At 42.0% G+C, this 15,069-nt stretch overlaps 1 protein-coding gene across 13 annotated transcripts in view; it reads right to left on the reverse strand.

Moving 5' to 3' along the window:
* ROBO2 (roundabout guidance receptor 2) overlaps nucleotides 1-15,069 on the reverse strand; it is a 625,032-nt gene that overhangs the window by 139,315 nt on the left and 470,648 nt on the right. For all 13 annotated transcript variants that reach the window (XM_054047097.1, XM_054047036.1, XM_054047134.1 and 10 more), the window contains exon 7: nucleotides 316-440. In XM_054047097.1, the coding sequence (XP_053903072.1) occupies nucleotides 316-440 (125 nt within the window). The remainder of the gene's footprint in view (nucleotides 1-315; nucleotides 441-15,069) is intronic.

The raw sequence follows: 15,069 nt of genomic DNA on the forward strand, positions 1-15,069 counted from the left end.
TTTATCCCATCCACCTGTTGTCTTGTGTTTCAGACTGAAAACTTTTTAGGGATACAGACTGGGATTTTCTGTATGTCTGTACAACACTTAGCACAATAGGACCCCACCCTAGTTGGCTTCTGGGCGCTTCACAATATAAATGTGCATCAACAACAACATTATTAAAGGATATTTATAGAGTGTAATGAAGCAGACAAGATCTCTTTATAACGTGCATAGAGCATGTGAAAGAGAGTTAATTAAGTGACTTAAAATATTGAATAATGTGCAATTTCAAAAAAGAGGTAAGCGTTCAGATGAAGGGTTTGGACTCACCTGGCTGCCTTCCTTTTGCCAAAAAACAGCAGGCTGGGGATTTCCTTTAGTTTCACAGGGAAAGGTCACTGTTCGACCCTGGGCTACAATCTGGTCTCGTGGCCTTATCACAAACTGCGGGGGAGCTACAATGTAAGAAAAAACATGATGTAAAATTGAGGGAGATTTCTCAAAGAATGGATGAATAATATCAAAGAGAAAAGACAGCATTATGTAGATGTATTTTCATGCCAGAGGACATTCATTAATTAGTATATACACAATTAGTAAATACAAAAAAAAAAAAAAAGACAGAAAAGCAAGCACCTCCATGTATGACCTCCATCAGCTGTAAGAAGGAAAGCATTACAATCACACATATTTGTTTAAGCTCTGATGTCAATAAAAGATGAGGGGCAACAATCGGCCCTTTATGGTGTAGGAGCTGGTTATGTTCTAATCTTGTCCTCAAGCCTCCCCTGGACCAATAGTGATACTCCCATATCATCTGCACTTTAGAGAGCTCACTGTTGTGCTTTAAATCTAGAGACAACTGTGCTTTGCTGTGGTGAGCCCCAGGGTATGGAACTGGCATGTCCTCAACATCCTTTTCAATCCATCTCATCACACTTTTAAAAATGAATGGAAGGGCGGGGTCTGGAAGTGACAGAGGCAGGAGAGGAAAAGTCCAATGCCTCCCCTGTTGTCCTTTAGGGATGAGTGGGAGCAGAATGTGCGTGGGAAGGAGAAGTAGCTATGAAGGAGAATGGCAGTGTGAGATATTGTCCAGGTTTCAATGAGTGCAAGGAGATGAAGGCAGCAGGAGCTAAAAGTCTGTGGATGGCAGTGATCTATGTTGAGAAGGAGCAGGCATCCCAGACAGAACAGAAAGAGGAGAGGGGAGAGAAAAGGGGGAAAGAAGGGACAAAGGGAGGATTGTGATGCCAAAGAGACGTGAGAGCTGTCAGGGAGGGCTGCAGTTGGTGGTGAGGGAGGAGATACATGGAAGACCAAGACCAGGGGAAATGTTGTCAGAGGTGAGCAGTTGAAGGCAATGGAGAATGGAGCAGTGTAGTGTGAATTGACCAGGGGAAAGGGGAGCATATGAAGAGGAGGAAGGGCTGGGGAAATGAGTGAAAGAGAAATGATGATGTGGAGATGGGAGGTGATGAAAATAGAATGGAGGAGGAAGGTGGAAACAAGGCAGCTGAATTTAGGTATGATAAGCAGGGGGCAATAAAGGAAGTGACACATTTAAAACGCATGGCAAGCAAAATCTCCCCACTTTGAAAATAACTGGTGTTCCTTAGGCATTTTATGATTGGACTCTTAGTATTTTACATTTCCAAAGGGTCTCTCCCAAGGGATCCTAGACCATACTTCAAATATTCCCAGCTGCTCTGTTTATGTGCCGGGTGCAGAGCAGCACAAGGAGCCTCCCCTTCTCTCTCATACTCCTGAGTGTGAATTTTCCAGCTCCCACTGAGGAATGCAGTTTGTGTCTCCTGTTAGTGCACAGCACGTTGCTAGCTATCCGACAGGGGTGGGGAGGGAGGGATTGAGGTTGTGCCTTGGAATTTCCCTCAACTTCCATCAATCATCTCTGAGTGGCCTCTGTATTGACAGCGATGGTACTGCTTTGATGTACAGCCCCTAAACTCTAACTCAGATTACAGCCTCCTAGGGCCCTTAGCTGCAGCATGATTCCCTCCCCACCATACTTCTATGAACCCAATGCACATTCACACAACTGTTTCCAGGGTGCAAGAGCAGCAACCTGATGAATAGCAAGGGAAAGCAAACCCTCGCTCTACAAAAGGTGCCATAATGTCTACACACAGCAGGCAGGTTTTTCCAGATTAATCTGAAACACCCTCACACACAGCACACTATAGATAAATCCGTCTGCTATATTTAAAGGGAGAGATGTGATAGACCTATTTCAGATTTGGTTGTAATGGATATTTCAAGGCCGATGATTAGCAGGGCTGAATTAAGGCAATCCAGGGCACAAGGGACAATATAACACAAAGATCACCCCATGACTCCACCTTACCCCACTTGGAGTGAGAGAGGCAGGGATCCCCCTCATCTCTCACAGAGGCAGTGGCAACAACATTGTGGACTTTCATCTCCAGGAGCATCAGAAGAAGTCCCCCAACCCTTGGAAGAAGCAGAGGGCTTGCCTTCATCAATGAGTGGCAAGGGTGCTAATTGTGGGAGATGGGGGTTAATACTTACACCCCAGCTGCTGGGGTACCTGCTTGAGTGGGAGGGCTGGGCCTTCTGTGCTATTCTTATTGCGCCATAAACAAAGTTCTCTCCCAGAGTGGTACTGAAAAGGCTACCGCAGCATATCATGCATTGAGATGAACAGGGCAGCTCACACCCTCACAGCAAGCATTTCAGGCTTTCTGCAGACTCAGGCAGACATTGTTGCACTGATTATGCTCATGTTTCCAAGCTTTTCTTTGCAGTTATGAGGGCTAGAAATATAATTTAAAAATATATAAATGATGAGGTTTTGAGGTAATCACATGATGTCAGGAGTTGGCCTATAGTATCTATGCCTTGATCTGGTACTCGTCATTAGAGCACAAAACCATCCCCTCCAGCCAACTTTTAGGGAACATATGAAAAGCATCTAAAATGACTAAACCATACTTTTCCAATGTCCCTACACAGGGTAACCTCTCTACAGGATGTAATGAAACTTTTTATAGGGAAATCAAAGAGTGCCCCAATTTGTCCCAATGCACTGCAGTGTGGAACTGCAGCTCTGTTAATAGGGAACTTCGGATTTTAATGGTGTTCACAGGATGAAAACCATGACTTCACAATACTGGAACAGATTTACCTATCACAGCCAGGCTGCCCAACCATAATTGAGACTTGATAATAAAATTTAGCACTTACAACAGAAGGAATTCTGGTGGAGTGTCACCTTCAGGGCACCAAAGTGGTAGCACTACTACTTTTACAGAGTGCAGAGTGTGCCCTAAAGCAGGGACTGGTTCAACCTTGTCCTCTTTCAGATGACTCTAGGGCTTTTTTGAATTTATTGGAAAGGGGGCTCCTTGTCAACCACAGATATAGAAGCAGTTTCCAAAGATGGGTAGTCACTGTTATCCCCATTGTACAGATTACATAACTGAGGCACAGAACAGTTAAGTGACTGCTTAAAGTCAGCAGGTCAGTGGCAGAGCTGGGAACAGAAGCTTGGTCTCTCAGCTCCCCCTTCAGTTCCCTGGTAATTGGACCATAAGTTATAAAGCCTTAAAACAAATGTTAATCAAATACATTCATTTCAGCCCTAGCATGCACTGCTATAACACATCGTTGCACTTACCTAAAAACCCAACACATTAGGAAACCTGTCCAAAGAACCTGTTGTGATGTAATAAACCAAGTGTTTTGCCCATCAACCAAACACCCTTCACTGTTTCAGCTGTAACATTAATGGGGTTGGAGTAAATGGAGTGGAAAAACTCTTGTTTAATTGACATTCGCAAGTCAAAGACAATGGCTCTAAAACAAAATATATTGCCTGAATTTCAGAGAACTAGACAAGAATATAAAGAAGAACAATTAAGATTAGAGGTCTAGGACAGTTTTCTTGAAACAGTGTTTGAGAAATTTTAATATGGTACACTGTAAATTAGATTTGATTTCTGGCAAATTATGCTTTGATACTGCATTCAGCAAGAACTGGCTTCAATCAATGTCATGCTAAAGCTCTGTTATGCTAATAGCAGCTTGTGAGGGCGAGTAGGATGATATGGAAATCAGATGGTTGAACATGAATAGAAAGCACAGGCCATGTACGAGTGGGCTTTGAGATGAGGGTCTGAGGGACCCTAAGGTTAATCACATCATGTTTGGAGTTGTTTTTACAGCACAGGATGGTATTCTATGGCATGAATTAAAATGAAGATAGCGAAGATGCAGTTGTGAGCATTGGTATGTTATTCAAGATGCTAATAGTGGCATTCTGTTGCACCCTGTCTTTTTGGATCTTTTCATGCCTGAGTGAATGACTCCTTTATGTTATATTAATAAAGGTATATAAAAGGTAGCCTGTGCTTATGTGTTAAAGAGCCTTAATAAGGGGGGAGAAATGAATATTGCAAAGTATTTCAAAGGAATTCCTCAGCATTTATCATAGCCTAATAGCTAGCAGAATGAGCCCATTGGGATAGATTGCAAGCCATTCATTTTTCCACCCAGGGGTGTTACTGAATTCTAAGGCTATGCTGAGTCACATGGGGCTTATAAAGCATCAGCTGTAGAAAATTTTGACTGAATTAGTTCATTCCTCCCAGCTGAATGCTAGTCACCTTATACGAAATGTGGCAGAATATGAATTGTATATGGCAGGAGCTGAGGCAAATTATCAAGGTAAAATGTACAATTTTATAGTAAAAAGTGTAGTGACCCTATAGGAAGTAATATCACAATGGAATTATTGGCCTTCTCCCAAGAGGTGCTGTGTACTAACAGTTCCCACTGAAATCAATGATCCTAAGGGACTTGTATTGTCATTACCTCCTCACTGGCAACAGCCCCAAACTAGGTGCTATTAGGTCTACATAATATATACTTTGATTTTAATTAAAAGTAAATTTTGTAGTAATATATACTGTATAATCACTTTTGGAAACTTAAACTGAAATAAAATCAGTGCAAATAATACTGTTGTGGGAGTTATGTCCACACTTCTCCACTAGGATCTATTATGCAAATCTAACTAATTGTACATAGTCCACCAAACGATGCGTCAAACGGTGACAACCTAATTAATTTGTTAATTATGCATACTTAGATAAGAATGTTTAAATACACCATAACATCTAGGCCCTGATCCAAAGGGGGACTTTCCATTGACTTTGATGCAGTTTGGATCAGGCTCCCGATGAAATTAAATTTCACAAGAGAAGCGTGACAGTAACAAAATTAAAAGGGCTTATTTATAATTAAAATGTATTCACTTACTATTTGTAGAGTACAATTTGAATTAATGATTTCATAACATCTAATTTCAGCTATTTTATATCCATGGTCAGTGACATACAGCATGAAAATTACTTTGGATACCTTTAAGTTCTAAAAATAGGAGCTCATTTGAAACTTCAATGATTTATTAACATGTTTACCTCAAAAGGAAATGGTGTATCAAATGAAATCTCTAATTCATGATGGAACATATGTGCCTTTAGGCTGTGAGATCAAAAACAAATTCATTCTGAAGGCCTTTTTCCAGTTGCACTTCATTAATTTATGGTCTACTGTCTGCAAGCGGCATGAAAGTTTAATTTCTAAAATCTTTTCACCTTTAAGATGCATCATTTTCATAACCCATACGATACGGGTTGTGTGCTTAGCCTCTGTCCAACACTCAAAGTTCTATTAACTGCTGGGATGTACTACAGATCTACAAAGATCAGACCTGCTCTTCTGTTAGGTAATATTATTACTAACTGTCATCATTGTCTTTTTTTATTTCTTTGGAAGTAGGGATTGGATGACGCTGAAGAATAAGATGACTCTTTGTACACTTGACAAGGATAAATTTCCCTGATTCTCCTGTAACTGGGTGAAACAGAGATATAGAACTGCAGCAGGTGAGAGGCTCATTCTGGGTAAAACAGGTGCTGCTAATTTACAGGTACACTCTAAAGAAATGGTCTGTGACCACTCCCTCAGCTGAGATCATTTGGTTCACCTAGCTGTCAAAGTGATGCCACAGCCTACAAATACTGCTACTGAACTTCTAGCTGTAGCAGTGGGCAAAATTATTATTTTTTTCTGTCTACAGGATGACTGGTCAAAACATTGCAGTCTTTTCCAACAAATTATTACCAAATTATAGTGAATCATTCCTATCAGCACCTCCAGGACAATCCATTGAAACGTGCTGTATCAAAGACGACATATGAAGGCCTCCTCGGGGTTATTTCTCATACAACATGCTGCAGCACAGGATGATCTGGTAAGGTAACTGTGCTTTCCACTAGCTGTCTGTCTAGGTCCAGGTCCAATTCAAGGTCCTGGTCTTCATCAGTAGAGCACACAGGGGTTTGGATCTGGCTCTCAGTGACCACTTCTTTCTCCACTCCCAGGACACTAGTGTCATTCATTATGAATATTTCAGTGGATTTAGGTGCACAGTTTGTTGGTGGGGAGATCATGACATTGTCAGTGGATGGCCTTTGGAATTTGTTGGTCACATGACAAGACTCACGTCTACATAGAGGTGTTTTCCTGAAGGATGGCAGGATTCTCTAGCTCCATTTAAGTACATAAGAATGGCCATACTGGGTCAGACCAAAGGTCCATCTAGCCCAGCATCCTGTCTTCTGACAGTGGCCAATGCCAGGTGCCCCAGTGGGAATGAACAGAACAGGTAATCATCAAGTGACCCATACCCTGTGGCCCATTCCCAGCTTCTGGCAAACAGAGGCTACGGACACCATCCCTAATAGCCATTGATGAACCTATCCTCTAGTTCTTTTTTGAACCCTGTTATAGTCTTGGCCTTCACAACATCCTCTGGCAAGGAGTTCCACAGGTTGACTGTGTGAAAAAATACTTCCTTTTGTTTGTTTTAAACCTGATGCCTATTAATTTCATTTGGTGGCCCCTAGTTCTTGTGTTATGAGAAGGAGTAAATAACACTTCCTTATTTACTTTCTCCACACCAGTCATAATTTTATAGACCTCTATCATATCCCCCCTTAGTCGTCTCTTTTCCAAGCTGAAAAGTCCAGGTCTTATTAAGCTCTCCTCATATGGCAGCCGTTCCATACCCCTAATCATTTTTGTTGCCTTTTCTGAATACACCGCTACCTCGATATAACACGACCCGATATAACACGAATTCGGATATAATGTGGTAAAGCAGTGCTCCGGGGGGGCGGGGCTGCGCACTCTGGTGGATCAAAGCAAGTTCAATATAACGCGGTTTCACCTATATATATATATAGGTTATAACGTGGTAAGATTTTTTGGCTCCCGAGGACAGCGTTATATCGAGGTAGAGGTGTATTTTCCAATTCCAATACATCTTTTTTGAGATGGGGTGACCACATCTGCACGCAGTATTCAAGATGTGAGCATACCATGGATTTATATATAGGCAATATGATATTTTCTGTCTTATTATCTATCCCTTTCTTAATGATTCAGAACATTCTATTTGCTTTTTTGACTGCCGCTGCACATTGAGTGATGTTTTCAGAGAACTATCCACAATGACTCCAAGATCTCTTTTTTGAATGGTAACAGCTAATTTAGACCCCCATCATTTTATATGTATAGTTGGGATTATGTTTTCCAATGTGCATTACTTTGCATTTATCAACACTGAATTTCATCTGCCATTTTGTTGCCCAGTCACCCAGTTTTGAGAGATCCTTTTGTAGCTCTTCGCAGTGTGCAAAGCTTGGAGTCAGGCAATTCAAATAAGAGTCTAAATGTTCAGGAAAATGAGCAGAGATGATTCCTGTTGCATGGAGTCCATTACCTATTCAAACAAATATATGTAAAGCCACTCAGATACTATGGTGATGGGCATTTCCAACCTCTTTTTCTATATATTTACATTGACGTTGAAATGGGGATTATGATATGGAAAGTGGGGGAGAACAAAGGAAATAGGGAGGATTTATGGATTAATACTAATTATTTTTGATGACTGCTTTCTTGGAGCATTGTACTGTGATTAATCCTGCACTTCTGATTTTGGTGATAATGGGATTGGGAAGGATGTTGACTGTCCCATTTCAGGGAGGCGAGAGCACTTTTGAGGGTGGCATAGGAATTGTTGGAAGGAGGGAAATAAACTGGGTTCTCACCCACCATTGTGTGTGGATTGCATCAGCATTTTTGGAGGTTTATGCCACATACTGTATGCTTAAAAGGAGACTGAAATGCCTATTTAAGGATCTGGCTGTTGCACTGTGTCCATTACAAGGTGGAGAGTGTCAAACAATGCTGCTATGAGCTGTGGATATGGCAATCCAGGAGACTAGTTGAGGGGGAATCGGTCCCTTTGAGCTGTATTGTTGTGAGTAGAGGAAATGGGCAGATACAGACTAACAACATATACACTGAGAGTGAAGTATTAAATACTGGATACATTGGCTGAGGCAGCTGTATTTTCTCAGGAATACAGAGCTGGTTGACAGTGGCTCTATTCACCGCTTCTTGTGAAACATAATCACTGTCAACCGTGATAGGATCACAGATGAAGCCCTCACTTTGGAGACAGAACAGAGAACTGAAGGGATGACACTGCAGATTTATTATTAACCCAAATATCGTTGACTGGTTACTCTGTTCAGCATGAAACAAGGGAGGGTGGAGGAGATGGTGAACCCATCTCATTAACGTTTAGCTTTAAAATGAAGAGTGTTTCCCAATCTGATACTGGATTTGATACAGTCCCAGGTTGGGGTAGGGAAGCAACTAGTATTGTTGTGCAGATCCTCTTGCTACACCACAATCAGTACTAATGGCATTGTTTGGAATATCCATACTCTTGTTGTTCTGCCTGGATGGGGAGGTGTGTTGGGTTTGCACAGGGAGCTATGCTTGCAGTCAGTAGCCTGTGTTGGTACATCTTGACTTTGAAGCAATTCCATGGATTTTCTGGGCACAATTTGTTTCCTGAATAACAATGAGCTTGTATGTATTATTTGTCTCCCAGTTTTTCTTCTTCAGATGGGGGAGACGGTAGCTGATGCATACTGTCTTACACTGGACTGGGGTTCTTACCTATAAAAGGTAGTAAAGCCCCAGGCATAGATGATGGAACTCAAACTGATATTTTGGATGGATTTTATAGTAAGAATAAAAGGAATTATTTGGAAAAGATCAGACTTCTATTATCACATCAGAAGCATCTTGATTCCAAGACTAATTGTTTTTATCTTCAATTTAACTTCAGAGTCTGAAGTTCATAAATAATAAAATATTTATTCTTATCTTGTTCTGTGATTTTATGTGGTTCAAAATGTAGACAGTCTCTGAAAAATTTGGAGAAACACACACAAATCACTCTCTCTTTGAAGGAACAGAGAGAAGGTCAAATAAGAGCAGATCAAAGTGCATTAACAACCTGTTAATGCACATCTGCAGGGTCCATATAGACAGTTAGTCTGTGAAAGGCTAATGCATGGTAGATTCATACACCAGATTGCTGTGAATTTCATGGTTGTGTGGACAAGCCCCAGTTTGTGTAGACTGACTCAAAGCCCACTGAAGTCAGGGGAAAGACACCCATTGATTTCAATGTCCACAATGGAGTTCAAATAAGTTCAAATAAGCATCAGACAATAAGCATCCCAAATTGTGGATCCAAGCAGAAAGTATAAAATCCTTGTGGAGTCGAACAATCATTAATGAAGCTCTCCATGAATACTTGTACTTGTAGCAATCTGGGACTCTGTAATGGTACATCATGATTTTGGCACAAATTTGGCAAACACTTGTGGAAGCCTAAACAGAGAAAACAGATGAGTTTGGGAGATTTTGAGGTGGAGAAGTTTGTGGTCCAGCATTTTACTGTTTGGTGGTCAGCTTATTGTTCCTTCAGCTGAAAGTGCTAATCCAGGGATCAGCAACCTTTGGCATGCGGCTCGCCAGGGTAAGCCCCCTGGCAGGCCAGGCCGGTTTGTTTACCTGCCGCGTCCACAGGTTCAGCCGATTGCAGCTCCCACTGGCCGCGGTTCGCCACTGCAGGCCAATGGGGGCTGTGGGAAGTGGCGGCCAGCACATCCCTCGGCCCATGCCGCTTCCCGCAGCTCCCATTGGCCTGGAGCGGCAAACTGCAGCCAGTGGGAGCTGCGATCAGCCGAACCTGTGATCACGGCAGGTAAACAAACCGGCCTGGCCCACCAGGAGGCTTACCCTGGCGAGCCACATGCCAAAGGTTGCCGATCCCTGTGCTAATCTTACCTGAGCCATTTGGGTCTCTATGCAACTACTAGCCAATAAAGTTGCAGCAAAATCCAGTTTGGACACATAAATGCTGTATTGCTGCAAGGCCAAATCCTCAAGTCCTCACTTAACACTCGCTCAGGCAAAACTTCCCTGAAAGGCAATGGGAGTTTTGCCTCAGCACAGAACTGGACATGAAGGTTTGGCCAGTAGATCTAAAAAGGCTAACAACTGCCTGGACAAACTGCCTCAGTGTTTTGTTTTCTTACTAAAACCCAAGGAAATGTGTATGTTGCCCTGTGATTAGGTTTACTCTATTTTCTGATTTCATCACTGATCTGTCTAAAGTGTTCACCAGTTAATAAATAATGAAGAATCATTCTAGCTCACTCACTTTCCATTTAGGGAAGAGATAGCTGCAAAATGTCTGTTGTTGCCTTGGTTAACCGCCAAATCTCTATAGACAACAGCAGCAGACATGTCGCCCTTTGAGGTAGTTATCAGAATTTCTACCTCCGAGAGATGGCACAATCCTGGCAAGTGGGATCTCACCAATCAGCATTTCTGATAATGATGTATAATTCCTGAAAGTCCAATGTGAACTGTGATATTTCCATGACTGGCACTCAAATATAACAGCGTTCACAGTATATAGGGTTTGCTGCAGAGAGAGAAATATCTTCTTCACTTATCATCTAACCAAAGACATTTCAACCACAAAGTGAACTTAGTTTAAAATACAGTTCTTTGCATTTCAGATGTATTGTGCTGCAACATTTCAGATAGGCCATTAAGTTGTGCCAGGTTGATTTACGATGTGACAACTTCCCAGAACAGGATACAATGCATCAAAAAGTTACATTTCACTTAAATTTGAATAGATTGTATCTAATTAGTATTACACATGGCAAATGGAAAGTAGGCAACTTATCTATATGTATCTGCCTACCCCATGTTAGAAGGAACCCTCCATTTTTAGTTAATTGCAGTTAATATTTTTTATACAAGTTGAAAATGAAATCCAACTTCTTGATGCATTCTTTTCTGGGAAGTCGAGTCATATCATAAATCAAGTTGGCTTAACTTATTACAATGGAACTGAAATGCAAAGAACTGTACTTTCAACTGGATATAGGCAATTAATTTGAAAACTGAGTACTGTTTTTGATCTGAAGTGACTTACTGAGTGATCAGGAAAAAAAGGCTGGTAACCAGAAGCATCAGACACATAGTTGATTTTCTTCTTTTTGAACTTAATTTTAAGTTTTCCATCTCAGGCAAAACAGTTTAGCAGTTACTTTTGAAGACTGGGACAATGATACTTTTTTGTAGGATTGATGAATCTTTTTGGCTCCATCCAACTTTGGTGGTGGCTTTTCATAGTTATTCTAATGTGTGATTGCCATAAGAAAGACAGCAAAAATTAAAATGTGTGAAAATATTAACTTGTTCATCTGGAAAATGCATCTGATGAGTGAAATAACAGAAGTAAATGGCCTAAATAGGGATAAATATCCTGCTTCCTAAACCCATCTGTTGTAACTCCTATAGGAAATCTTTCAAAAGCTTATAAATAAAGAGAACATCTATTTGGGAGATTGACAACACATTTATTTCAAGCAGCAAATCACAACATGATGAGTAATCTGGTAAAGAACTGTTAAAAATTCACAAGCTGCCATCCACCTCAGGCAGTACCATGCTTCATTTTTGTATACTATATGCTACTAGCTGCTTGAACAAAAGATGGTGAGCAACAAAAATAATTCAGCTCTGAATTTTTCTACTCCATCTGAAGTTTAAACAAAACTGTAAAAATAAATTCAATAAATAAATATTTGAAACTATCATGGAAAAAACTGAATTGAAAATTAAAAGTACTCATTTTGCAATAAGAATTACATTCTCTTTGAACATTAAAATTCCTCCTCTTTTGCATTTCAAGGAACATTCCATTAAATAATATCCTGGTTTTGTTGTCTAGGTTTTTTTAAAAAAGATGCTTTTCTCCTGAAGCATAAGCAGGAATAAAGAGTGCTAGGACCTCTTCTGGTACATGAATGGGATGAAGGAACAAAATCCTTCAAATTCTACACTGCATGCAGCTGTTATTGTTCTTTTACATGCAAATATATCACTATTAAAAATAGGCATATGTTTGTAGGAGAGGTCTAGGTATTTTAACATTAAGAAATCAACAGTACCATTACCTTTTATCAGAACCTATAATCTTACTGACAGTTGGTAGAGATTGGATTGACCCAAATCCCTGATGTGAATTTACTAAACTTGGTGAAATGGAGATCTGAACCATGTGAATCTGGCCCACCTCCAGAACAGTAATTGCATATATTGTATTGTGGGGAAAGTATTTTGTTGTTGTTGTTGAGACTTCTTGTAGTTATTCAGTTATATATGAATGATAAAAATCAAGCAATATACAACCACTACTACAGTAAATTTGCTTGGTAGTTCCTTACATCTGATATGATTAGCAGCGGTGGCAGGTTTGTAGAAATTTTGGTGTTGCCCAGACCCCCCCCCAACTCTGCCCAGCCCAAACTCTGCCCCCCACCTGTCAAAGGCTCTGGGAGGGAGTTTGAGTGGGGGGGAGGAAGTCTGGGGTGCAGGCCCTAGGCTGGGGATTAGGGTGCAGAGAGGTGCAGGGTGCAGGCTCTGGGAGGGGGTCTGGGTTGCAGGCTCTGGGATGGAGTTTGGGTGCTGGGTGCAGGCTCTGGGCTGGGGCAGAGGGTGGGGGGTGTAGGCTCTGGGATGGAGTTTGGGTGTAGGCTCTGGGCTGGGGTTAGGGGTGGGGGTGCAGGAGGGGGTGAGGGGTGCAGGCTCTGGGAGGGAGTGCAGAAGGCTGGGGTGCAGGCTCTGGGAGGGAGTTTGGGTGCAGGCTCTGGGCTGGGGTGGGGGTGAGGGGTGCAGGCTCTGGGAGGGAATTTGGGGGCAGGAGGGGTGTGTGGGAAGGGGGGGTGCAGGCTTTGGGAGGGAGTTTGGGGATAGGTGGGGGTGCAGGGGTGAGGGCTGTGGGGCTGAGGATGAGGGGTTTGGGGTGTAGGAGGGGGCTCAGGGCTAGGGCAGAGGGTTGGGGTGTGGGGCGAGGGCTGTGGGGTGGGGCTGGGGATGAGGGGTTCATGATGCAGGAGGGGGCTCAGGACTGGGGTAGAGGATTAGGGTGTGGGGGGGATGAGGGCTCTGGCTGGGGCTGGGGTTGAGGGGTTTGGGGCGTTGGAGAGGCTCAGGGCAGTCTGCCCTGCCATTAGTGGATGAGGGGCACTAGGACCCTGCGGCAGCAGTTGATGCTGGGAGCCAGCAGAGCAGAGTCAGCATGAGCTGCAGGCTCTGGGTCCGGGGGAGGTGAGGGGGCAGCAAGCGGGGGCCGGGGGTCACTCAGGGGAGGTGCAGAGGGGCGGCAGGTGGGGCCGGGGATGAGACCCGGCCCCAAACATTGATATTTGTACATTATTCTCAGCAAATTAAATAATATGACAAATACTGTACTAAACAATAATTCTTTTAAAATAACCCACTCTATTTTATGGCCATCTCAGTACGTCAAATAAGGGAGACATTTTCTTTGTACCACATGACTACTTGTAACAAAATAAAACAATTTTAGTATGGTAAACACAAAGATGACAGGAGTGCACCCTTGTGAAGGAGTCATGTGCTTGGAAATAGAATAACTTAAGATCAGGAGATTCAGTACAAGCTTACGAGCTGGAATTGTCACCCTAGGATCTAAAGAATTCAAAAGCGGAGGATCAACGCATTGAAATAATATGAAGCATCGACACAGCAAAAGTCTATTACTTTCGTTGTAATTTTTTTTAATGTGGCTTTTATAGAGCCCAAAGAGCCTTAGCTTATGAATTTTTTCTTCCTTCTCTTTTAAGGGCGAGAAAAAAGAAAGCTTTCCAAAACAAAATGTTTGTTTTCTTGTACTGGTTTTCCCAATGAACTAAAATGTGGGTGTTTATTGTTTATTAGTAGAGCTTTTCTAACCTCCATCAACCTAGCGCTGTCTTCACAGGGGGGGGTTAGATCAGATTAACTATTGCTCATAGTTGTGAATTTTTCACACCCCTGAGTGACATAGCAGGGTAAACCTAACTTTTTTAGTGTAGACAAGGCCTGAGTCACATTCAAACAAAGGGCCCAGTTTACAGCAACTTTACTCCATTTTCACAGTGGTATAATTCCATTTATTTTAATTGAGATCATTTGTATAAATCAGGCTCAGAGTCAGCTTAAGACATTCCAAATTGTGTATACAAACTTAATGTCAAACCCTACACACCTTACTCAGGCGCAATGCTAATGAGAATTTTGCCTGAGTAAAGGATTGTACCTTTCAGGAGTGTTTATTAACTAAACCCTAATTTCTGATGCTAAGGGTTTGTCTTCACCACAGCATTAGCTCGAGATATAACTCAAGTGTCATCCCTAACCGACGCCCATACACACACAAAAATCTGTAGCTCAAGCGAAGTGGTGCTTTAACCTTAAGCTCGCTGGCCCGTCAAGGGGTGTTGGTGGAAGCTCGAGTGCTGCTGAGTGCAGTGGGGACTCAACTACTCTGTGCTGCTAATACAAACACTCCATTGCTGTCTCACCACTCTCACTTGAGCTACACTTGAGTATAGATAACTCGAGCTGACACTGCAGTGAAGACAATTCTTTATATAAAAGGCTAAAACAATGAAATCATTATTCTAAAAAACAACAGAGCTGCAAACAATGACATTCACAATAGTAATTTATCTGGAAAAAAATATCTAGCAAATCCCCCTGAGCATGGAGTGCACAGCCATTAATGAAAATAACAAA

The sequence above is a fragment of the Malaclemys terrapin genome, chromosome 1, assembly GCF_027887155.1.
Source record: "Malaclemys terrapin pileata isolate rMalTer1 chromosome 1, rMalTer1.hap1, whole genome shotgun sequence".
Classification (NCBI taxonomy): domain Eukaryota; kingdom Metazoa; phylum Chordata; order Testudines; family Emydidae; genus Malaclemys; species Malaclemys terrapin.